This window comes from Sebastes umbrosus, chromosome 14, assembly GCF_015220745.1.
Source record: "Sebastes umbrosus isolate fSebUmb1 chromosome 14, fSebUmb1.pri, whole genome shotgun sequence".
In the NCBI taxonomy this organism is placed as follows: Eukaryota; Metazoa; Chordata; class Actinopteri; order Perciformes; family Sebastidae; genus Sebastes; species Sebastes umbrosus.
In genome coordinates this window covers 1,232,911-1,258,283 of record NC_051282.1, presented here as the reverse complement: position 1 = coordinate 1,258,283, position 25,373 = coordinate 1,232,911, and the positions used below count along the sequence as shown (strand labels likewise).

Below are 25,373 nucleotides of genomic sequence, written 5' to 3'. Positions count from 1 at the left end.
AAGTTAAAGAAATTAGTGGCGATGAGACAAATTTGCGTTATCGCGTTAACTTTGACAGTCTTAATTTTTTTAAAACAGTTTTTCCCCCTCTCCTTTCTTACATACGCAAGAGGTGAATGACTTAGCATTACATATTAGAACTGTCCTGTACTGCGTGAATAGATGTTCTTATTTATTGTATGTATGCTTTTGTTGAAGAATAGCAACTTTCAAAGAAATTATTTGAAAATAAAATAAGAATTTCAAATTTATTTACAGTATTTCATGGAAAACAGTATTAGAACATAGAAGAGCACAACGTCAGACACCATGAGAAATTAAACCAATCAACCAAAACAATAGGTTATTAAAAACAATAACACTGTAACACCATTCTCACCACATAAAAATGTCAGTGCAAGAGGATAAAAACAAGCAGGCAGTGGAATCCCTGGCACTCATCAAAGTGGAGCCAGTTTAAAATAAACCAGAATACATAAAACAGTTTGTACCTACAAAGAGCTGAGAGAGGAAACGTCGGATATATTCTAAAAGCTCTGATACACAGTGTCATAGAGGTCTGCTAAGGGCCATCACACACATTAAAAGAAGATATGGTTAACCCCGTCTCCAGGTGGATCTCCCAAACATCCACATTCATACATACAGTATTACACACACACATCACATGATGGAGCAGCTCCTCCCGGTGGTCCAGCGTAGCCAGCCCAGTTTGTCCTCTGTGTATGGCGGGTAGCGCAGGCCATTGAGTCTCTCCAGAGCCCAGCCACGCAGCATGCAGGACCGCCGGTGGCTGAACGTCTCGAAGCCCCAGCGGCCGTGGTAACTGCCCCAACCGCTTGACCCTGGAACGAGTGGTTCAAACCATAAACAGCAGTCATACAACGGCAGAGTGGCAAAACTTCCACGATCCAGCCTCTCTTCATGATATTCATCAGGCTACAAATGACTAGGAAAGCATCTTATAATAAAGGCCTCGTTCTCTGACTGACCTGTGGGTTTATTCCATCACACTGCAGCACAATAAAGACATGTTTCACCCACAAAACTCAAATACAGTTCAATAGTTCTCATCTGTTAGTCTATTAGGTTTCCTGAAATAATCTGACTCAAATCTAATAATATATATATATCAAAATTATAATAATAATAATAATAATAATAATAATAAATATCCTATACAGTGCCTTCAGAAAGTATTCAGACCCCTTCACTTTTTTCACATTTTGTTATGTTGCAGCCTTATGATAAAATCAATAAAATATTTTTTTTTCCTCATCAACCTACACTCAATACACCACAATGACAAAGCGGAAACAGAATTTTAGAAATCTTTGTAAATTTATTAAAAAGGAAAAACTGAAATATCACATTGACATAAGTATTCAGACCCTTTACTATGACACTTGAAATTTAGCTCAGGTGCCTCCCATTTCCCTCGATCATCTTTGAGATGTTTCTCCACCTTGACTGGAGTCCACCTGTGGTAAATTCAAATGATTGGATGTGATTTGGAAAGGCTCACACCTGTCTATATAAGGTCTCACAGCTGATAATGCATATCAGAGCAAAAACCAAACCACGGGGTCGAAGGAACTGCCTGAAGAGCTCAGAGACAGGATTGTGTCGAGGCACAGATCTGGGGAAGGCTACAAAAAAATTCTGCTGCATTGAAGGTCCCCAAGAGCAAAGTGGCCTCCATAACTCTTAAATGGAAGAAGTTTGTAACAACCAGGACTCTCACTAGAGCTGGCCGCCCGGCCAAACTAAGCAAGCGGGGGAGAAGGGCCTAGGTAAGAGAGGTGACCAAGAACCCGATGGTCACTCTGGCTGAGCTCCAGAGATCCTGTGTGGAGATGGGAGAAACTACCATCACTGCAACACTCCACCGATCTGGGCTGTATGGCAGAGTGGCCAGACGGAAGCCTCTCCTCAGAGAAACACACATGAAAGCCCACTTGGAGTTTGCAAAAAAGCACCTAAAGGATACTCAGACTGGGAGAAACCAGATTCTCTGGTCTGATGAAACCAAGATTGAACTGTTTGGCCTCAATTCTAAGCGTTATGTCTGGAGGAAACCAGGAACCGCTAATCACCTACCCAATACCATCCCAACGGTGAAGCATGGTGGTGGCAGCATCATGCTTCGGGTGTGTTTTTCAGCAGCAGGGACTGGGCGACTGGTCAGGGTTGAGGGAAAGCTGAACAGATCAAAGTTCAGAGATATTCTTAATGAAAACCTGGACAGAGTGCTCAGGACCTCAGACTGGACCGAAGGTTCACCTTCCAACAGGACAATGACCCGAAGCACACAGCCAAGACAACGCAGGAGTGGCTTAGGGACAACTCTGTGAATGTCCTTGAGTGGCCCAGCCAGAGCCCTGACTTGAACCCAATCGAACATCTCTGGAGAGACCTGAAGATGGCTCTCCACCGACGGTCCCCATCCAACCTGACAGAGCTTGAGAGGATCTGCAGAGAAGAATGGCAGAAACTCCCCAAATCCAGGTGTGCAAAGCTCGTCGCGTCATACCCATGAAGACTCGATGCTGTAATCGCTACCAAAGCTGCTTCAACTCAGTACTGAGTAAAGGGTCTGAATACTTATGTCATGATATTTCAGTTTTTCCTTTTTAATACATTTTGCAAAAATTTCAAAAATTCTGTTTCCGCTTTGTCATTATGGTGTATTGAGTGTAGATTGATGAGGGAAAAAAATAATTTTATCAATTTTATCATAAGGCTGCAACATAACAAAATGTGAAAAAAGTGGAGGGGTCTGAATACTTTCTGAAGGCACTGTATATAAGAGAGCCCCTAGCCTGGGGACGGGAGAGCCGTGAAGTTATTGAATATTTTTCCAATTAAAAATTCACCAAAATTATGTAAAAGCATATTTTTCCAAACTAAGTGTTGTAGTACAACTATTTGGAGATCATTGATGTGTGAAGTAATTTTGGTGGTTCTACACTGCATAATACTGAAGTTATTGAATATTTTTCTCCTTTCGGCGTTTCACTTTGTAGACGGTCCCTGACAACTCGTCTTACAGACCGATATAATGTGTCCAGCTCAGAGGACGGCTCGTTGTGATTAAAATGAGCTTGTAGCTCGTTGTCTATCTCACTATGGTTAGAAAGAGCCCTCGTTGGTGTTTTGACAACGTTTCTGTTATGAGTTATTGATCCAGGAAGTTTGAATCTGTCAATATCTTTCCAACTTTACCGAAGTACATCATCTAGGGGGGCTCCGTACATCAGCAATGTGTGGACTGTCAGGAATGATTGGAAGAAGTGCTCTAGGAAGTAACTCGTTCCCTCAAGTTAGGGCACTCAAGGGAACGAGTTAATATAAATTTTCTCCTAGAGGGTCTAGGGGGGCTCCGTAGTTCTACAATCATCTGCCACAAATCTTTAAATTCAGAAATCTCTGTATTCTTTACTTTGTTTATGGTTAAGTGCTTTATGCTGGGAGACAAAGTGAATGTTTATCAGATGACGTTTTGGATGATGACATTTGCACAGACGGTGGCTCTGAGCAGTCAAACAACCCTCTTTTGCCTTTTGACGGACGTGAAAAAAACCCCAGAAAATCGAACCTCTTCCGAAAACTTTAACGACGGACGAAAGTTTCTGATTCGGTGTGTAAACGTGATTGACACAACGTGAGGTCGTATTTATCTTTAAACGTGCGACGAATTTGGACAAAAAATGCAGACTTGGTGTGAAAAGGCCTCAACCCAGACTTTAGCCTAGCAGGGTTGGCACCGACTGTAGCCTAGCAGGGTTAGCACCGACTGTAGCCTAGAAGGGTTAGCACCGACTGTAGTCTAGCAAGGTTAGCACCGACTGTAGTCTAGCAGGGTTAGCACCGACTGTAGCCTAGCAGGGTTAGCACCGACTGTAGTCTAGCAGGGTTAGCACCGACTGTAGCCTAGCAGGGTTAGCACCGACTGTAGCCTAACAGGGTTAGCACCGACTGTAGCCTAGCAGGGTTAGCACCGACTGTAGCCTAGCAGGGTTAGCACCGACTGTAGTCTAGCAGGGTTAGCACCGACTGTAGTCTAGCAGGGTTAGCACCGACTGTAGCCTAGCAGGGTTAGCACCGACTGTAGTCTAGCAGGGTTAGCACCGACTGTAGCCTAGCAGGGTTAGCACCGACTTTAGCCTAGCAGGGTTAGCACCGACTGTAGCCTAGCAGGGTTAGCACCGACTTTAGCCTAGCAGGGTTAGCACCGACTTTAGCCTAGCAGGGTTAGCACCAACTTTAGCCTAGCAGGGTAAGCACCAAGTTTAGCCTAGCAGGGTTAGCACCGACTTTAGCCTAGCAGGGTTAGCACCAACTTTAGCCTAGCAGGGTAAGCACCAAGTTTAGGGGTGAAGTATTCCTTTAAGCATGTTGTGAACATTAATACAGAGGGTTGTCTTAGTCATTAATCTGGTATTGTCTATAATAAAGGAATACCCAGGACAAAGGGATATAAAACCTGCAACAGTGTCCCAAAATCCCCAAATTGTCCAGCTGGGAGAAGCTTTAGGTCAGGGTCCCACCTACCTACACCTCCAAAGGGCAGGGTTGGCAGGGTCATGTGGATAATCCCGTCATTAGAGCAGAATCCTCCACTGCTGGTCTTTTCCAGCACTGTGTTCACCACCTTCAGAGAGTAAGGACAATGGGATGTCAAATATAAGACAACATGTCTACAGCTGCGATGTGGGACGTTGCAGAGTTCTGTGCTCTTACGGAGGACTCTTCAGAGAAGACATAGACAGCCAGGGCCTTCTCTTGGCGGTTGATGAAGTCGATGCCTTCTTCCAGAGAGTCCACGGTGAGGATGGGCAGGATGGGGCCGAAAATCTCCTCCGCCATGAGAGCGTCGTCTTCGGCCACATCCACCACCACTGTGGGAGCTGGCAGAGGACATTACTATGTTAGGACATTAGGACGTGTTATCATGCTGTACGATCCCACATATTTAGGAGAACTAGCTGCTGGGTCTTATAGAAATCACCTGAACGCCACTAGAGAAGACGATGTGAAGTGAAACCTGCTACAAACCTGGTTTAACTGATAATTATGTCATTCTTAGGACTTGTGGCCACAAGTGGCCATAGACTCGCTTTAATACCAGCATTTTCATCCCATTCGGAGAAAAATTAAAGGGGTCCTATCATTCTCATTTTCAGGTTCTTACTTGTATTTTAGGTTTCTACTAAAACATGTTTACATACTTTAATGTACTGTATTCATCCTGTCTGTCTGAATATACCTGTATTCATCCTCTGTCTGAATATACCTGTATTCATCCTGTCTGTCTGAATATACCTGTATTCATCCCGTCTGTCTGAATATACCTGTATTCATCCCGTCTGTCTGAATATACCTGTATTCATCCCGTCTGTCTGAATATACCTGTATTCATCCCGTCTGTCTGAATATACCTGTATTCATCCTGTCTGTCTGAATATACCTGTATTCATCCTCTGTCTGAATATACCTGTATTCATCCCATCTGTCTGAATATACCTGTATTCATCCTGACTGTCTGAATATACCTGTATTCATCCTCTGTCTGAAACGCTCCATTTTAGCTCCTGTCTCTTTGAGACCTCCTGAAAAAGCCCAGTCTGCTCTGATTGGCTGGAGAGAAAAACATGGTGCACCTTTGTAAAGGTAGTTCTCCAGCTGTGGGCGATATATTCTAATGAGCTACATGTGACATAGGAAGGGGAGCCAGATCTGATTGGCTGGTTGAATCACATGTTTTCTGATTTAGACAGCCCATAATAAACTGACTGGTTGTCTGATTTCACAGTTTGTGGGTTGGTAGGAACTCCAGACAGCCAGATGGATGTGAACAAGCACTGAAAACATGTCCCCTTTAACATCCAGCATTATCTTGTGTTGATCAGCCGGTGAGCTCTGAAACACTCTCTACTAGAATAAACCAAGTCTATCACTTGGGCTCATTTGGTGCATCACTGATGCTCTTTACGTTACCAGTATTACTGCGTCTTTTTACCACATAGTATTCATTCTATACATGTTCTAGAAGTAGCAGCACACCAACACTCCTGATTGTGTTTACATGTAACTATAGTGCACGCTCCTGCTTCTTAACCCACCTATGTACTTGTCCTCTTGGTCACTCTCTCCTCCCACAACAACCTTGCCCCTGGACCTCCCGAGCAGTTCCATCAGCCGGGTCCAGTGTCGGGGTGACACGATGCGGGACATGTCCGGACAGGCCTGAGGCTCCTTGCTGTAGAATTCCTCCAGGGTCTTGCGTATCGCGGGCAGCAGGGCGTCCCGGGTGGCCGCCGAGCACAGCACGTAGTCTGGAGCCACGCAGCTCTGGCCGGCATTAAAATACTTTGCCCACACCAAGCGGCGAGCAGAGGCTGCAATTTCCACCCGACCGTATATGAAGCATGGACACTTGCCGCCCAGTTCCAAGGTCACTGGGGTCAAGTGGACCGAGGCTGCCTGCAGGATGCTGCGTGCCACAGTCTGAGAACCTAAAAGACAGTGTCCAAAGTGGAAAGGATTCATCCTCTGATGAGTATCAACGTGGTTTTACATTTTAGGGATGCACCGATCCGACTATTTCAGTCCTGATACCGATACCAATACCTTGGCTTTGGGTATCGGCCGATACCGAGTACCGATCCGATACCGGTGTTTAATTAATCAGCTGTAGGCCTCACTGTGTGGACGAGATCGGATCATTCTGTTATGTGTAAGACAACATCAGACTGGACTCAGACACTGCTTTACTTACTTTGTAAAACAAAATGTAACAAATATATACGTTTACTGAATTGTAAAGTATAATAATTATTAAAAATGTACATTATAATAAGTTATCAAATTTAACAGGAATCACAATTAAGGTGTGAACCTTTTTAATGAAACAACAAACTGATCAAAACTTGACCAGGAATTTAAATTCCACTATATAATGTATATAATTTAGTATATAAACATAGAACTGAACTTAATAGATCGGCCTCATTGTTACAGATACCCGATCCAGCTGTTTGTCAGTATCGGCTTGATATCCCATCCGGTAACGGTATCGGTGCATCCCTACAACATTTTATTATATTTAGAGGCGGTTCGATCCCCGGCTCCGACTGTCTACATGTCCAAGTGTCCTTGAGCGAGACACTGAACACCAAGCTGCTCCCCGGCCGCTTCATAGCAGCCCACTACTCCTGACTGCTAGGATGGGTTAAAGGAGAACTTTGCTATTTTTCAACCTGGACCCTATGTTCCCATGTTTTTGTGTCTAAGTGACTAATGGAGACAGCTCTTTCTGAAACCGGACCAGTATTGAAGAAGAACACTGCAGCTGCTAAACGGGCTGTAATGTAATCATTTGGGTCAACCTGGTACCGTCAGTTCACGTCCACTAACAGTTCTTGTTGTTGCCACTGACAGGCTCAGATTGTTATTATCTGTGTCTGACAACATTATAGAAAGGACCCTACAGAGAAATAAAACATTTTTACCTTTCACTTGATCCGGTCGGTCTGTTATTGTGGGTCTCGCTGGGAGAAGCCTTGTTCTGAAATCTTTGGTCCCATCCACATAGTGGAAATCATCTAAATATTCAGCCATGACATTGGAAATCTTTGAGTTAACACTCAACTACGCTTTCTGTCCTCCAACACAACACACACTGCCCATTTCCACCATGGATGTGTTCCTCCGTTCCACCGTTGTCTTCCGGCAACACATCACATGACAATAACAAACAGGAAGAGAAAGGTCAGAAAAAGGTTTGATTTCTCTGTGGGGTTCTTTCCCTAATGTTGTCAGACACTGATAATACCAACCTGAGCCTGCCTCATTGACAGTGAGACATTTATTTGATTACATAACAGCCCGTTTAGTGGCTGCCTGCAGTGTTCTCCCTCAGTACTGGACCAGTGTCAGAAAGTGTTCTCACCGTTGGTCACTTAGACACAAAAACATGGGACAATAGGGACCAGGTTGAAAAATACCACAGTTATCCTTTCAATCCCTGCAGAGCTTAAATTTCATGCATGTACCTGTATGCTTGTGATGATTGTAATTAAGTTATTGTTTATTCTGTACACATGACATCACTGCACTGCTGTCCATCCTGATCCTTCCTCAGTTGCTCTCCCTGAGGCTTTTTCCCTCTTTTCCCCGTTGAGGTGCTAAATGAGAGATTGGGAGCATTTCTATTGCCTCCACACAGCTCTCAACATGGAGCAGCTAACGGTGCTAACAGTGGAAACAATAGCAACAGTGCTGACAGAGCGAACAGTGTTAAACTGGGGGAGGGGGACCAGAGGCTGGGTAATCTTACTCAACGGGGTTGTCGGTCGGGACGGCGTTATCAGCTGTGACCCAGCCGCCATGTTGAGAGCAGCTGAGACAAGACCAAGCACCGCCCACCAGCCGGAGCAAACATTCTCATTCACTACAAGATGATTCTGAGAACATGTGAGGAGAGATATAGGCATTACAGTAACAGAGTATTGATTTGTATCTGATCAGCGCTGCCTAGTTTGACTGTTGGATCAGAGTTCACTAGCTTTGGGAGCAGTGATTAACGGCTGCTGTAGAGAGTCTGCGGCTCTGATTGGTTGGTTTCCTCCATAAAATCTAGTGAAATCTTGCAGATGGCATTATGAGCACCGGGACACTGGAGGACACCGGAGGAACATGATGTGTTTCAGATTACCCGTCTCATGCACTACTGTCAGGATATAGTGACCGTTGAAGTGAAACTTTTTTATCATATTTGCTCCAACTTACCAACTTTAGCTTTTAAACAATGTTTTTACTTGATGTTTTTTTACTTTATGCAGACAAAGCCATCTACTGTTGCACTACATTACAGCATGTCTTACAAACATGCCAATGTTTTTAAATCAAGGAAATTCAATGTGCCACACGGCTGAAATCTGACCATAGACGTAATCAAGAGGCACATTTGCAACCTTAAATATATATGGTTGACCTTGATTCTAACCTAAATCTGTTAGAGTGATGCTTTGGGTCTTAGCATTTATTTGTTGTGTTCTTTAAAGACCAACTTGTGATATTTTGGTCTTGCTACCGGTGTAAAGGACACACATCTACAATGGGAATACTGTGACGTGCAGCGATCGAACCCATCCTGGAGGTATTTACCTGTGTAGAAGATGTGGTCAAAGCGATTCTGCAGAAGTGCCTTGGTCTCCTCCGCTCCACCACGAACAACTGCATAACAGTCCTGCCACAATGAGAGTCCCATCTTAGTGAAAGTGTTACAAGAATCACTGTGCCAAGCTCCAGCTCATCACACATACATCAGTATCGCCATACATGACAGCGTACACTAATACCAAATAGACTGGTAAAGTTCCCTCTAGAGTGTACTTCCAGTGGAGAAAACATGATGAAGTACCCTCTACGGCAAGGGTTCTCAACCAGTGTGCCGCAGCACACTGGTTCTCAACATTGGTTGAGAACCAATATCCCTCTCTGTCAACACGGAAGGTGTGCCTCGGAAATGTTTTGACAATCACTAGTGTGCCTTCAGTTGCAAAAGGTTGAGAACCCCTGCTCTAGGGTGCACTTCCAGTAGAGAAAACATGATGAAGTACCCTCTAGGGTGTACTTCCAGTAGAGAAAACATGATGAAGTACCCTCTAGGGTGCACTTCCAGTAAAGAAAACATGATGAAGTACCCTCTAGGGTGTACTTCCAGTGTAGAAAACATGATGATGTACCCTCTAGGGTGCACTTCCAGTAGAGAAAACATGATGAAGTACCCTCTAGGGTGCACTTCCAGTGTAGAAAACATGATGAAGTACCCTCTAGGGTGCACTTCCAGTAGAGAAAACATGAAGTACCCTCAAGGGTGCACTTCCAGTGGAGAAAACTTGATGAAGTACCCTCGAGGGTGCACTTCCAGTAGAGAAAACATGATGAAGTACCCTCTAGGGTGCACTTCCAGTAGAGAAAACATGATGAAGTACCCTCTAGGGTGCACTTCCAGTGGAGAAAACATGATGTCCATAACATAGTTTGTCCACCAGAGAGTTTTTACACTGTAAAATGTCCCACTGAGTACATATCTTGGTCACAGTTCTTTACTACGAAGTCCATCAAAATGAAATGGATGACACAGCTCTTCTTTGTTAATTAAATGTTTTTGACTCCCCCCACTAAGTAGCTCAGCCCATTTTCATGTAGCTTACATTTCCAGGTCTGTTCCATGAACAAGTGGTTACTCATTTGTGTTCCAACCCCAATGACACTACAGACAAATTATGTAAAAGCTCATGAACTTCTTCCCACAGATGACTGAATGGTTCTGCATTGACTGTATTCCAGTGTTCTTGGATATAGTTTCTGGATATAAACCACATTCACACAAATATGATCAAGGACTTTGGATTTCAACTGAATTTGAAGATTAAAAGCCGTTCCACACCGAGCACGGATTTTCATCAAAAGAATTTACACGGACATTTATAAAAACTGATTTTGTGGGTTCTTATGAATGCTTGCACACCCCTGCCGAACATTCGTGCGGGGGAAAATATTTTCGGATGGACCTCGACTATGGCGGATTTCAATCTGCGGAAATATATGTTTGACCAATGAAATCCTTTGTTTCAACTGATCGTCGTCGTTCTGCAGAATACTTAGCCAGGTGCTTCTGTAATGTAGCTGATATGCACTTGCTATTGTTATATGTTGGTCAAGCAATGGGGCTAATTTAACAGCTAACGTTAGCATTAGCATCACATTTGGGGTCCGATTAGTTTATGTACTGTATTGTATAGTTAACGTTAGCACCTTAGACATTCTGTGTCTGGATATGTTTTTGTTGTGTGGAGTGGACATTGCACTATTTAAGAGGAAACTCGTTGCAAAAATGGAACACGGATAATTCACACTGGACCCGTGTGCATATTTGTCAATGCGGAAGATTCACGTGCAGATTTCTCACATCCCACTGGTGAGAAACGGCTTGAGAAACAAAAACCTCAACAAAAATCTTCAGAAGTTGCTTTACCGGAGACAAATATTTGGGGATGAGCTCTGCCATCAGACTGCCTGTGGCGGCGCTGACCTCTGAAGGCTTGACGATCACACAGTTTCCTAGGTGGAGACAGCAACATCATCCAGTCAGTAAAGACAGCAGTTTTCACATGTTTAATGCAGTTTTATACCAGAATTTAGCTCCTTAGCCCCCAAATGTCCCTTTTTGAGGATAGGGTTGTTTTGTGAAGAACTAAAGCAGAGTTTTAGGGAATTCTTCTGGCTGATTCAAAAGTGATGAATGAAAACCAACCTGTACAGAAGAACCTAGAAAAACATCCTGGTGTCAATTAAGGATCAACCGATATGTTTTTTTCAGGACCAATACTAATTATTAGTAATCAAGGAGACCAGTAACCGATATACATTTGCAGTAAAAATGAAAATCTTGGTGTCAAAAACAGAGAGCTTCCTCCACAGGGCCTGGAGGCTGCTACAGAAAGCATGCCCCAGCCCTCCACAGGAGGATGGGAAAAAATAAATACAATTTGCCAAAAGTTCTCTTCTTTGTTCTCGGCCAGCCCGATGATCGGTCGATCCCTGGTGTCAGGTAAGGAGATGTTATTGTTTTGTTTCAATGTCCCTTCAAGAACAGAATGTTTCGACTCGTCTCGCCAAGATGGCAACATCTGATACACGAGAGTGAGTTGCAGAACAACAAACTTTATCAGACAAGAAGCTGGTTCACATTCTATCACTTTTATGTTTGCTAATCATTTAGAATCGAGGTTTGAGCAGCTTGGGAATGTTTGTGAAGTGTTTTAGCCGTGTTTTGATTTTACAGCCCACAACTTTACTGTTTGGTTAACTTTCCTCTGTCACTGGGATCGTTTCCAGCAGCAACAGGCAGCTGATTTCAGAGGAAAAAGCCACTGAGCACTAGCTGCTCAGCAGCAAACAGCTGACAGACACTGTTAGAGACCAGCTGGTGAACATAGTGGAGCATTTAGCAGCTAAAGAGACAGATATTTCCTCAGGAGGGGGTGAAGACCAAAACCAGAGCTAAAAGAGAGAGAATATTGGACTTGCATCGAATGATAATGTTACTCTGTGTCTGCTGGGTATGTAACTAGTAGGGCTGTCAAAGTTAACGTGATAATGCAAATTCATTTTAGAGCCACTAATTTCTTTAACGCAACTTGCAAAAGCTAGAGTGAAGATACTGGTATCATATGAAACTAGTAAACCTGATGAAGCCATCGGTACCAACCATGTCATACTAGCTGGTCATGAAGGAGGTTAAATAACGCTTCAAAGTTACGCTACATTTTGGCGAGGAAAAACTGTCATGTCCATTTCCAAAGGGGTCCCTTGACCTTTGACCTCCAGATCAGTGAATGTAAATGGGTTCTATGGGTACCCACGAGTCTCCCCTTTACAGACATGCCCACTTTATGATAATCACATGCAGTTTGGGGCAAGTCATAGTCAAGTCAGCACACTGACACACTGACAGCTGTTGTTGCCTGTTGGGCTGCAGTTTGCCATGTTATAATTTGATCATATTGTTTTATGCTAAATGCAGTACCTGTGAGGGTTTCTGGACAATATCTGTCATTGTTTTGTGTTGTTAATTGATTTACAATAATGAATATATACATACATTTGCATAAAGCAGCATATGTGTCCACTCCCATGTTGATAAGAGGATTAAATACTTGACAAATCTCCCTTTAAGGTACATTTAGAACAAATACAAAATTTGCAATTAATCGCAATTAACTCTGGACAACTGTGATTAAATATTTGTATCGATTGACAGCCCTAGTAATAGGAAACTATTTGCCAACAACAACACCATATCAACTTAAATTGTGATCATAGCAGCATTATCATCCCATTGGAGTTGTGTTTCTGTCCACCTGATGATTTCAAGTCTGATCTTCTCTATTTTGGTCTTCACTTTCTCTGGTCGCCAGTTGGTCTGCTGTTTAGTGGCAGGCAGTATAAAGTGGGTAACTAGAGCTTTTGCTGCTACGATCGATGTTGATGAGAAGTGAGTTTGCAGGCTCACTAAGTGAGGCTCCAAAGTCCATGGAGGTAAAGGGTAAATATTCTCTGTGGGCTCCTCACTAGAGGTACCCCTTCATTATTATGAGGATGTCATTTGATTTATTGGAACATTAAAGCGGTTGTAGGCAGTTGTTGCTGAAATAGCAACTTCTCCTGCAGAATACTCCGCCATTGAATCAGACTTTCACCATCTGAAGGGACATGCATGCGCACCTGTATTTGTAGAACAGCCAATAGGAACGCTCTCTCTCTCTCTCTGAAATGACCTGTGATTGGTCAAAGTCTCCCGTCACAAGCTAGATTTTTTTAGAGTCTGAAAGCAAAGCCGTGAGGAGGTGCTGCACTGGGTTGCACCAGTTATATGCAAGTTCAAACATTGCCTAGTTTGAACCTAATTTCTAAATTAAGACAGAGTTTACGAGCTACTACCATTTGAACGGTTGCACCAGCTGAAATAGTTCCAACGTAGGCAGATGTTACTACTTCAATCTTACACCTAACCCGTAGTAGGTGTAAAGTCCTGCAATGCGCTCCGTGATAGATTACACACCCTGGGCATTTATGATGTCTGATTTATACATGCCTCTTTCGCTTCCCACAGAGGATTACCGACCTGCTGGCAGCAGATTAGCAACATATCAGACCGAGACGTGTTCTCAGTCCTTCCCTACAAGTGTCAGAGATTATTCTGCTACAGGATTACTTCAAAACATGGTTGGTGATTCAATTCAAGTGCATCAATCTACTGTGTGTGTAAAGCAATACGATTAGTCGCACTATCATCATGTCAGCGCTCTGTAAACATGCAAAATGAAGTACACAACGATACATGTAAAATAACACATAAGGTAAGGGGGCAATTACATATTATTATTCTCTGTGCCACAGTGACAAGCACATATATGGGCTTAGATAACTTTCTAATTAACAACTGCTAATTTACAACAGTTTGCCAGTGAATGCTATCATGAAGTGTTTCATCTGCCCAATACGTTACCATTCTATTACTCTATGCTATAGCTGACGGTTTCACCACTCAATGTCACTGTTGTTATAGTGCACTATAGCTGTAGGTTAAGATTTTATAATCATCACCTAATCATAAGGCTTCGTCCTAGTTTACGCATCGTTTTGTTGTTGTTTGGGGATTAACATTAGCTATGTTTAGCTGCTACGTTTAGCCACAGAATATGAAAACGTAATTTTCTGCAACAATATTGTGGTTAGTGTGGACTTTACGCTGTTGTAACTAAGATGAACCCGACGTCTCCGTGGTGCAACCAAACATCCACACTGCTTTAGTGTCACATCGACTAGTTTCAACGCATCGTTCAATGTTTAGTGGACTCTACACCTGAACTGAAGAGAGAGCTTACGTACAGCTGGTGCAACCGGCTGCAGAAGTTTAGTTTTCTCCCCGACTTCTCCAGTTACAATATGCTGAAAGCTTATTCTGGATTTTTTGCCCAATGACACAAAAGATGAACTGCCTACCCCAGCTTTAAAAAGATACTCAATGGTGAAGCTTTAAGTCAATATGTAGAGGTGATGGGTGTGGAGGATACCTGCAGCAATGGCTCCAACCAAAGGTATGATAAGGAGTTGCAGCGGGTAGTTCCACGGTGCAATGATCAACACAACTCCTAATGGTTCCCTCCGGATAAAACAGTCATCCAGCTTTGTGGCCTGAAAATTGACAACGATAAAACATGTATTACACGGCAAACAATGCAGTGATGCAGAAGAGTCCTCCTGGGTGTGTCAGTACACTGTGGCACTGCTGGGTGGCTCACAAGCAACATGCACTTTCAGCCAAGTGTTAGGGTTACTCTTTAACACTGTAAATTTAAAATCTTTGGATTTTTGTACTGTTGGTCACACAAAATAATATTAAAACTTCTATACTAAATGATTACTTGATTTTTCTAAAAAAAGAATTCAAAAAAATAACTGATAGATTATGGTAAACATGACTAAAAATAATTGTTGAACCCTATAATGCATATAAAAATGTACACAACACCCATTGTTAAACCTACCAGGCTTTTGCTGACATACTCCGGCTGCATCCAGCTTGCCATGTTGGCGATGGTGTACTGCAGCTCATTGATCACAATCTCAATCTCGGACATGATGGCTTCAAATTTTGGCTGACGTGCAAGAACAACCATAAGAAAGGGAGGTTAGCGCTTGATGAAGAGTGGCAGGGTGTAGAAAACACCCTGAATGTGTGCATGTGGGCATGCAGCCATGCGTCTGCACCCAACATGTACAAATGAAATAATAATCAGTTAGAAATATAGTTCATATTTCTACAAAATGTTCAGTGTGTGAACACAAAATCATAATTGGAGAAAGGAATATAACCCTACAGTAGGTAGCATTTTTAAGCTGTCTAACTTTCAACATTTATCTAAATGAGTAGGCTAAATAAAAGAAGAAGAATAGTTCTAGAAGAAGAAGTGAAAATACTTTGAAGGTAAATGTTTAACTTTGAAAGCAGCAGTGGGTACAAATGGAGCAAATATGATAAAAAGAAAGTTATTTTTATAAAACGGTCACTATGTCCTGACAGTAGTGCATGAGACAGGTAATCTGAAAAACATCATGTTCCTCCGGTGTTCTCCGGTGTCCTCCGGTGCTCCTAACGGCATCTGCAAGATTTCCCAGACTGGAGGAAAACAACCAATCAGAGCTGACCTGGAGTCTGCCGTCTCTGAGTAGCTGTCAATCACTCACCAACTCTGATGTTCTCAGAATCATCTTGTAGTTTACTGTTCAGCTGTAAAATGAGAACATTTGTGATCCGGCAGCCATGTTGAGATCAGTTGAGGAAATACCAAGCACCGCCCACCAGCCAGAGCAAACTTTCTCATTTTACAGCTAAACAGTACACTATAAAATGTTTCTGAGAACATCTGAGGAGAGAAATAGGCTTTACAGTAACAGAATATTGATTAATATTTGATCAGCGAGGCCTAGTTAGACTATTTGATCGGAGTTGGTGAGTGATTGACAGCTCTCTCCGTTGAACGAACAGCCGATAGGAACGCTCTCTCTCTGAAATGACCTGTGATTGGTCAAAGTCTCCCTTCAAGGCTAGATTTTCTTAAGCCTGATAACAGAGCCATGAGGAGGAGCAGACGTCTAGTTTTCTCTCAGAACACTTGAATTACAATATGTCTGCTGCAGCTTTAATTTGTTACGGGCTTTATAAAATGTTCAAGTTTGTCAATCGCGTGTTGTTAGTGTATGAAGTAGTGTGTGTGTGTGTGTCTGTGTGTGTGAGCACAGTCTTGTACCTTCGCCAGGTCTTTGTGCAGTGCATCTAAAATCAGCTGCTCGTTATCTTTGATCATGGACAGGAGGCTGGTCAGCTGAGTTTGACGAAAGCGCTCTGGTATTGTGATGCCTGAACGAAACGTTGAACGCAACCGGTCCAAAACCTGGTTCTGGGTGTCCATCCTTTTCACCTGGAATACAGACGTTGAAATGGGTAAAGAAAAACACACATCCGATAAGATATAAACTAAACTAAAGCCCATTTTACCTGATAAAATGACTAAAGTGACCATGAAAGTTTCTGACATTAGTTAGCATACATTAGTGGAGTAATGAATTAAATCTATGGTTCATTCAGTATATCATAATATATGAAGTATTTCTCTGGATGAGCTCTTTGCAGCCCTGTGGAACAGAAGCCCTGTTCATAATCTCAGTGTTGTTAATGACTTGGCTGTGCTCATACAGTGTGCAACCACTGGAACAGACCGCAGGCTAATTGACATGTTTGTTTAGGCTACTGACTGATGTGACACCCTGGAGTTAGAGCAGATAGGCATGTCCAAATGACTCATTAAGAAGTTAGGACGGTACAACCCAAATGGGTCATGGAAGAAAGAAAGGAAAAAATTAGCTAAAGAAGTGAAGTTACTCAATATATCCACCAGATACTAATGGATGTTAGGGACGCACCTGAAATCATTTCTCAATATTTCACAACCGAGAGGAAACATTTGGCAAACATATGTGCGCCGAATTGACCAGATGTCCTTAATGTTCCATCAGATGTCTTCAAATGTACGGTTCTTTTGACCCACTTTTGCGGAAAAGCAAAGAAACGTAAATTGCGGTGTTTCCTAATGGAGGTTCCCACACCACCGCCACACAGCGACGATATGGCACTACTGGGAAGTAGCGCGTGCAGACAAGCAGTACATGGGCGAAGAAGAGCTAACGTTAGCTTGTTAAACCAGGAGTTAAACTAGCTAACGTTGGCTAGTTAAACTCACAGATTCGAACTGTTGACCACCGTAAAGTTAGTGTTAGTAAATGACTCCCACATGATGCTAGGAACTAACTTGAGGTTCTTCTCAGGACTAATCACTGTCCTTCCTCTGGAATCTACTGGAACTTTACGAACACTTCTTACAGTCCGTGGGATGAACTGACTAACTAACGTTAACGTTGGTAGCCTAACGTTACCGGGATTCTACCAACTCAACAGAAACAATGATGAAGCACAAACAGTGCAGAGTTTAGTCTGACCTGTTCTGGTGTCCCGCAGCTCCTCCGCAGATAGCACACTGAACAATATAAGCAGACTTTTCCGGGTCCTGTCACTCTTCTAACCACCGGTTTACTTCACGGTTTTAGGAGGAGGAGGAAGAGGAGGAGGAGGAGGAAGAGGAGGAGGAGGAACGGTTTTGGTTGATCTTGAAAAACGATCATTGAAACTTGTCAGGTGAGAGCCGAGACCTTCTCTGAACCAGGGTGAGGTCTGCAGTGAGATTCTTTGTGGGTGAAGTTGGCACATTCACACCTGGTAATTATGTTGAACACATACCTGGCTGGCAGGTGCACGCACACCTGCCGATTATCAGTGCTGATAATCGGCCAGCCCGATGATCAGTCGATCCCTGGTGTCAAGTAAGGATATGTTTTTGTTTTATTTTAATGTCCCTTCAAGAACAGAATGTTTCGACTCATCTCGCCAAGATGGCGGTCTGGGTATCATCGGATAATCCGTTATTCCTTTTGAATTCAGAAAGGAAAAAACGTTTTTTTATTTTTTTGGTTTCTGAATCAAAAAATTAAAAACGAACCCAAACCAAGCTGGTTCACATTCTATCACTTTTATGTTTGCTAATCATTTAGAATCGAGGTTTGAGCAGCTTGGGAATGTTTGTGAAGTGTTTTAGCCGTGTTTTGATTTTACAGCCCACAACTTTACTGTTTGGTTAACTTTCCTCTGTCACTGGGATCGTTTCCAGCAGCAACAGGCAGCTGATTTCAGAGGAAAAAGCCACTGAGCACTAGCTGCTCAGCAGCAAACAGCTGACAGACACTGTTAGAGACCAGCTGGTGAACATAGTGGAGCATTTAGCAGCTAAAGAGACAGATATTTCCTCAGGAGAGGGTGAAGACCAAAACCAGAGCTAAAAGAGAGAGAATATTGGACTTGCATCGAATGATAATGTTACTCTGTGTCTGCTGGGTGTGTAACTAGTAGGGCTGTCAAAGTTAACGTGATAACGCAAATTCATTTTAGCGCCACTAATTTCTTTAACGCAACTTGCAAAAGCTAGAGTGAAGATACTGGTATCATATGAAACTAGTAAACCTGATGAAGCCATCGGTACCAACCATGTCATGCCAGCTGGTCATGAAGGAGGTTAAAGTCACAATGATGTCCAATTTGTAAGGATAATGTATTTGTGGGATGAGCAGCACAGCTGATTATGTGGGTAGCGCCCAAGAAAAATTTGCCAAAATGCTCTGCCAGTGGTAAACAGTGTATTCTCCTGTTAGTGTTGACTTTTGTTTTGAGTTGTTTGGTGGATTGGATGATTGAACTCTCTATTAGTAACAAGGAACAAACAAGACATATTGTCAATTTTACACTTTATTAATTTAATACACCGTCAGGAGCGTCAGGAGCCTCAGTAGTGGTGGAAGATTCATACGCAGCCACAACAGCCTGGCACCTCCTCCTCATGCTGGTCACCAACCTGGTCACACGTTGCTGTGGGATGGCGTTCCATTCCTCAACCAGGATTCATTGCAGGTCAGCCAGCGTGGTTGTGTTGGTCACTCTAACACGTACAGCACGCCCAAGCTGATCCCACAAGTGCTGAATTGGGTTGAGGTCTGGACTTTTGGCAGGCCGTTCCATTCTCTCTACTCCCACATTGTGGAGGTAGTCTGTGATAACCCTGGCTCTGTGGGGGCGAGCGTTGTCGTCTTGGAGGATGAAGTTAGGTCCCAGATTGTGGAGCTATGGGATCGCCACTGGCTGCAGAATCTCATCCCGATATCTCACTGCATTGAGATGGCCTTCAATGATGACAAGCCTTGTTTTGCCAGTGAGGGAGATGCCCCCCCACACCATGACACTGCCCCCACAAAAAGCTGTTACTCCATCGGTGCAACAATCAGCATAGCGTTCTCCACGTCGTCTCCATACTTTGACCCTGCCATCCAACTTTGGCAGAGAGAACCTGGACTCATCACTGAACATGACATTCCCCCACATGTTCAGGTTCCATTGTCTGTGTTGTCGACACCAGCGCCAACGGGCCTGACGGTGAAGGGCAGTCATTGCAGGCTTCCTGGTAGCCTTATGAGAACACACTGTTTACCATTGGCAGAGCATTTTGGAACATTTTTCTTGGGCGCTACTCACATAATCAGCTGTGCTGCTCATCCCACAAATGCATGATCCTTACAAGTTGGACATCATTGTGAAGGTAGTAAACAGGCTTTCCAACGATGTAAAATACAATGCCAATTAGCATTGTAACAATAATAATAATTATCCACCAAACACAAGTTTCCAAACTTTTTTCCCCAGTTTATATGAAGTATTTCTCTGGATGAGCTCTTTGCAGCCCTGTGGAACAGAAGCCCTGTTCATAACCTCAGTGTTGTTAATGACTTGGCTGTGCTCATACAGTGTGCAACCACTGGAACAGACCGCAGGCTAATTTACATGTTTGTTTAGGCTACTGACTGATGTGACACCCTGGAGTTAGAGCAGATAGGCATGTCCAAATGACTCATTAAGAAGTTAGGATGGTACAACCCAAATGGGTCATGGAAGAAAGAAGCGAAAACATTAGCTAAAGAAGTGAATATATCCACCATATACTAATGGATGTTAGGGACGCACCTGAAATCATTTCTCAATATTTCACAACTGAGAGGAAACATTTGGCAAACATGTGCGCCGAATTGACCAGATGTCCTTAATGTTTCATCAGATGTCTTCAAATGTACGGTTCTTCTGACCCAGAAACGTAAATTGCGGTGTTTCCTGATGGAGGTTCCCATTAGCTAACGTTAGCTAGTTAAACCATGAGTTAAACTCACAGATGCTAACTGTTGACCACCGTAAAGTTTAATAAACTTAGATAGACTTAGATAAACTTAGATAAATAAATGCAGGTGATACGTGCCTTGATTTGTTGTGTTTCTGTGCCCTATTCTCTGTCTCCTCAGGTGCCGGCCTCCTCCCCTGTGCAGCTGCAGTCCATGGAAGCACACGGCTGCAGCTGATCAGTAATCAAGGCGGAGAGTTTAAAAGAGCAGGAGAATGGAGGAGAAGTTGCCCAGTGCCAATCTGCAGTATCTGAGACTGTGTGGTTTGTGGTTGATTATCGTGTGTGCTAGATTCCGCAGTGTATTTCATTGTGTTTAAGATTGTTTTTGTTTGCTGCCATTGTGAGCTAGTAGTTTTAAGTTGAGTACTTCATGTTTGTTTTTTCGCTGCATCTGTTGAGCAGTAGCTTTAAGTTGGGTGATTTCAGATTGGTTATTGCCTTATTTGGTTAATTGTCTAATTACATCACACTTTCTGTTAGAGAGTAGTTTTCCTTTGGTGTTTGTACATTTTTGTTATCATACTTTTTGTTAATAAATTGTATGATATTTTTTTCCCACAGAATCCTGTTGCCAGCATCTCTCATTCCGTTTACACAATTTATTTTTGTTACTCCCTCCATCCCCTGGACCTTAAACGGAGGGAAACGTAACAAATGGGGGCTCGTCCGGGATTTGAGAGTTGATTGGTTTACAGGTTGTTGTGTGGAGATTGTCTCCTGTGTCCACCATGGTGAGCATTTTGTTTGTTGTCCATTGTTGCCAGTGTTCAGTATAAATTATTTATTTTTTTTGTTGTTTTTTTACCTTTTATTTATTCAGGGGGAGGTTCACTGAGAGCAATGCTCTCTTTTTCAGGAACGCCCTGATCACATTCACACAGTTACGTCTGATCTGCTGGCCACTGAGCAGCTCCACTGGAGTGGTTGGGGTTAAGGGCCTTGCTCAAGCGCACCTCAGTGGTGGTAATGAGGGAGGGGCAAGCGCTGCTTTTTCACTTTCCCCACCCAGATTTATCCTGCCGTTCCGGGGGATTGAACCGGCGACCTTCCGGTCTCAAGCTCGCTCACCTACCTGCCCAGGTAGGTGAGTGTCCAGCTAGGCTGTACCAGCTTTTCCATAGGGCACTCATTTATTATTTTGCCTTTATTATTTTCGGAGTAGTCCTGAGCGTGGATTTATGTAGGCTGAGTGTGGTTAGCCGTAGCAATAGCGGCGTCGCTAATTTAAGCTAATTGTGTTGTCCATGGTTAGTATGGCAGCCTTTGTGTTACAGGAGTTTGTCGAAAATCCTTCTCTGAGTGCGTTTGAGAAGTATAAGAAGAGTGATTTGCGGGAGATGCTATTTATTACGACGTGTCTGTGACCGGTTCCCTTACAAAAGGGGAGCTGAAGGCTGTTCTTCTCAACAGTTTGTGTAGTTCGGGAGTTTTGAACTTACCGGCGCCTGTAAAGTCTCCTCCTGGTTTGGTGAGCGGCGCTACGGTAGCGTTGTCTTCGGGTGAGGGCCGTTCTACTGTCCCGGTGAGGGAAACGCCGGTAAGGCCGCAGCCGGTTAGTTATACACCTGCTGTACTGAGCGGTGGGGCGGACGCCAAGCCACGCACGTCACCACAATTTGACCCGTTATTGTCTGTTGAGTCATCTCCTGGCTCTAGGCTTGAAACTAGGCTAAAGGTTTGTTTAGCTCGTCTCCAGCTGGAGAAAGAGGAGAGAGAGAGAGAGCGAGTTTCAACTCCGGAGGGAGCTGGAGCTGAAAAAGTTGGAGGCAGAAATTGCTTTAAAGATGCGCCAGTTAGAGCTGCAGTCAGGTTTGTGCGCATATCTGCTGTCTCACACGTGCTGCATGATTCTGCCCCTGCATTTGACGAAAGTAGAAATATCTCACTTGTTCCTGAGTTCCTCCTGCAGGTAGCCCTATCCACCTCATTCTCAGGGGTGTTACTGTAGAAATGATTATGTCCGTAACTTCCGGTGAGGTAGCAGTAGTTGCAGTACGCTAGTTAGTCCCATAGGCTAACCATAGTGGCTAACCATAGCGGCTAACCATAGCAGCTAACCACAAACGGCGCTTCTTTTGAAAAGTAATTTACCTTCATTTTACAAAATCCTCCTTTATTTTTAACCGGTATTCAACTAACATTAAATTGACATTTTCTTAAATGTCCTTGCGGAGCTGTGGTACGGTGTTCCGTACAATTTACGCCCATCAGCGCCACGCCTGGCGGCACTCCTCTGTTGTTAAGAGCCAGACAAGTTTGTGTGCTCATTCTCCAGAGGAGTATCCCAATATCATCATCCTGCAGAGCTACACTTTGACAGATGTCTTTTGGACCAAGAGTTTTTGAGAAAAGTGGTGAAAAGTAACGCCTCCGCCTGTGTAAGAAGATCATTAAGCTTAACGGTGTTCTGTACAGAGCGCAGAACATGATTTCAACGATGGTAATTTTAAAGCATTTTGTTCAACAAAGGGTAATATATTTAACAACGTGTGATAGCAGAATAATCATTTCATACAGACTACACTACTGTAGTCTGTATGAAATGATTATTCTACAGTACTGAAGTCTGTATGGTGCACGCTGTGGGTGCATGGTGCGCACCAAACAAACGGACTGAAATCTCACAGGAACAAACGGAGGAGGTCTGTGGCTCAGTCGGGAACGAAAGAGGGGGAACTGAGGATGACGCGCATATAAATGTTATGCACGATCTGGAAGTATTTATTCAGCGATCGGCGGAAAAATGTCATCTGTACAGAACATGGTTAGTGTACAGAATATAGATAGTGTACGTTAGTTGGGCTCTAAAGAGCAGCGGAGAAGAGACGTCGGGTCCTTTAAAGAACTGACAGCAGAGCCAGGAGAACATCAGCTATGATTTCATGTGTAGGGAGGACTCAGCATTATAGTGTTTAGGGTTTAATGACAGCCAGTTACTTTCACTATTTCCTGTACAGTTTAAAATGTAAGGCAGTTTATGGCACGGAGTGCAGGGCAGCATTAGACTAAAATAGTTTCAGTACGGTTATCTGTGTGTAGAAAAACTAAACCTTGTTACTGTGGAAGTACTAATCTGTCTCAGAGCTTTTCAGATTGTTCATCTCTTCACCGTCTGTAGCAGCGGAGTCAATAACGTAGCTAAATCTGCTAGTGTAGGTTATCTGAGGCCACTTCTTCAGGTCGTCCTCCGTCCCTCCATAGTAGACGGCAGAGCTATGATCACATTATCCTGTCTGAGCTGTAATAGCTGGTGTTCACACATGTTTTACTAGATTTATTATTACAATTGCTCTAGGAGAGACGATTAGCGGAGCGTTACCATGGAAATCGATTCAGTGACACAACACGCCGGAGGTTACAGACATAATTCATGCAAGGCATCATGGGGGCTAGGAATAAGGTGGATATCTGGTCTCTGTACTGTCTCCATGTGTAACGGGGGTCTCTTCTTCTGGTTACTTCCTCTATAAACAGTTCATGACGGCCCCGTTAACTTAGTATTTTACCGCTGATAGCGGTGGCAGCCAACAGTCTCTGCGTTGTGTTTGTTTTGTAGACCAACGGCTGACAGTTAACGTTTCACTCGGGACACACATTCACCTGGGAGATACAAACCGGGTCTCTAGATTATATACTATACATAGACTATACATTAATATTTACAGATTAAAGTTTACACGCACACACTCACCCGGGAGATAAAAGCCCGGTCTGACTTGTTCCCTCAGTGATGAGCTTTTATAGCTCTATTGTTACCATGGATACTGTAGTATTAAATTCTAAATATTAAATAACTGCATAAAAATATGAAAATAACGCAAATATGTACACCTAACGATTATCAAATAAAGGTAAAATTACTAGAAAAATTAATAGTAACAACAGTAACAAGCTAGTCAGCTAGTTTCTTTTTCCCTCGTTCAGTCTTATTTGCCAGGAGTACGCAGTCGCCCACAGACAGAGGAGAACCTTTGACCTTTTTGTCAAACTGCTGTTTTTGAGGTGATTGCTGTCTCGTTGCGTGTTGTTAGGCTAGTCGTGGTATTTCCCCTCTCTTCGCACGCCGTGTGGTAGGCCCAGAAGCGTGATAGTCACTTTTTACAGTTTCATACATTATCTATTTGCAGTGCTGGTTGCAGTGTAGAGAAATAGTTCATAGTGTGCTCACGTGGTGGGTTTAAAGAGGTGTTACAATAGAATCTCCCCGCAGACAGTACCCTGCCTTAGTATTTGGCAATTTTTTGTATTCTTTTGGGGTTCTCAAGTAACACTCAAGTAATTGAGGCCTATTGCCTGTGGGTTTCTGCAGTAGCATTGCATTGGCCATTCTCAATACTGTGTTGGGTTACATATGCACACCAACTCAAGTGGAGCATGAGTTTGGATGGACTCAAGAGGGGCTCTGGCTTCAGGTTCTGGAGATTTGTTCATGACGCACCCTTTACACTTTGCCACATACTCCTTCACTTCCTGCTCTTGGCCAATCCAGTAGAACCGTTGACGTGCCAACTGAAGGGTGCGATTCTGGCCTTGATGCCCTGCATCATCATGGATGCCCTTGAGCACTACTGGTCTCAGTTCTGTTGGGGCAACAAGCTAGTGGACCTTATGGCCTGAGGACAGGTCTTTGGTTACTTTGTACAGAAGACTGTTTACTGACTTCAGCTTTTTCCATTGTCTCAGCAGTCTTAGGACCTGAGCATTCTCATGGCTCCTCTCACGCCTGGACGGGCACCGCTTTCGCTGAACATAATACATGGCTCTGGATATGGTGGTGTCTTCTTCCTGCTTCCGTTGGAGTTCTGCATGCGAGAGGGCTGGGAGTGTTCTCTGAGAATGCAGGGAGTAGACATTGCCAACTGCCTCTATAGTAGCCACTCGGTCATGTGAACAGGGCTCCCATAC

General features: G+C 43.4%; 1 protein-coding gene across 3 annotated transcripts; it reads right to left on the bottom strand.

Annotated features, from left to right (window-relative positions):
• Nucleotides 1–218: 218 nt before the first annotated feature.
• On the bottom strand, nt 219–17,789 carry aldh3b1 (aldehyde dehydrogenase 3 family, member B1). 3 transcript variants are annotated; one of them, XM_037791244.1, is made up of 10 exons: nt 17,635–17,789; nt 16,389–16,559; nt 15,126–15,236; nt 14,652–14,772; nt 11,048–11,133; nt 9,172–9,253; nt 6,126–6,518; nt 4,744–4,910; nt 4,555–4,654; nt 219–845 (listed from the first exon to the last, which is right to left on the bottom strand). In XM_037791244.1, the coding sequence occupies exons 2-10, from the start codon at nt 16,548–16,550 to the stop codon at nt 664–666; spliced, it is 1,404 nt and encodes a 467-aa protein (XP_037647172.1). In that variant the 5' UTR covers nt 16,551–16,559; nt 17,635–17,789; the 3' UTR covers nt 219–663. The 3 variants fall into 3 exon arrangements, with proteins under 3 accessions (XP_037647172.1, XP_037647174.1, XP_037647173.1); XM_037791246.1 differs by lacking the exon at nt 17,635–17,789 and adding an exon at nt 17,379–17,506; XM_037791245.1 differs by lacking the exon at nt 17,635–17,789 and adding an exon at nt 17,062–17,229.
• Nucleotides 17,790–25,373: the final 7,584 nt, after the last annotated feature.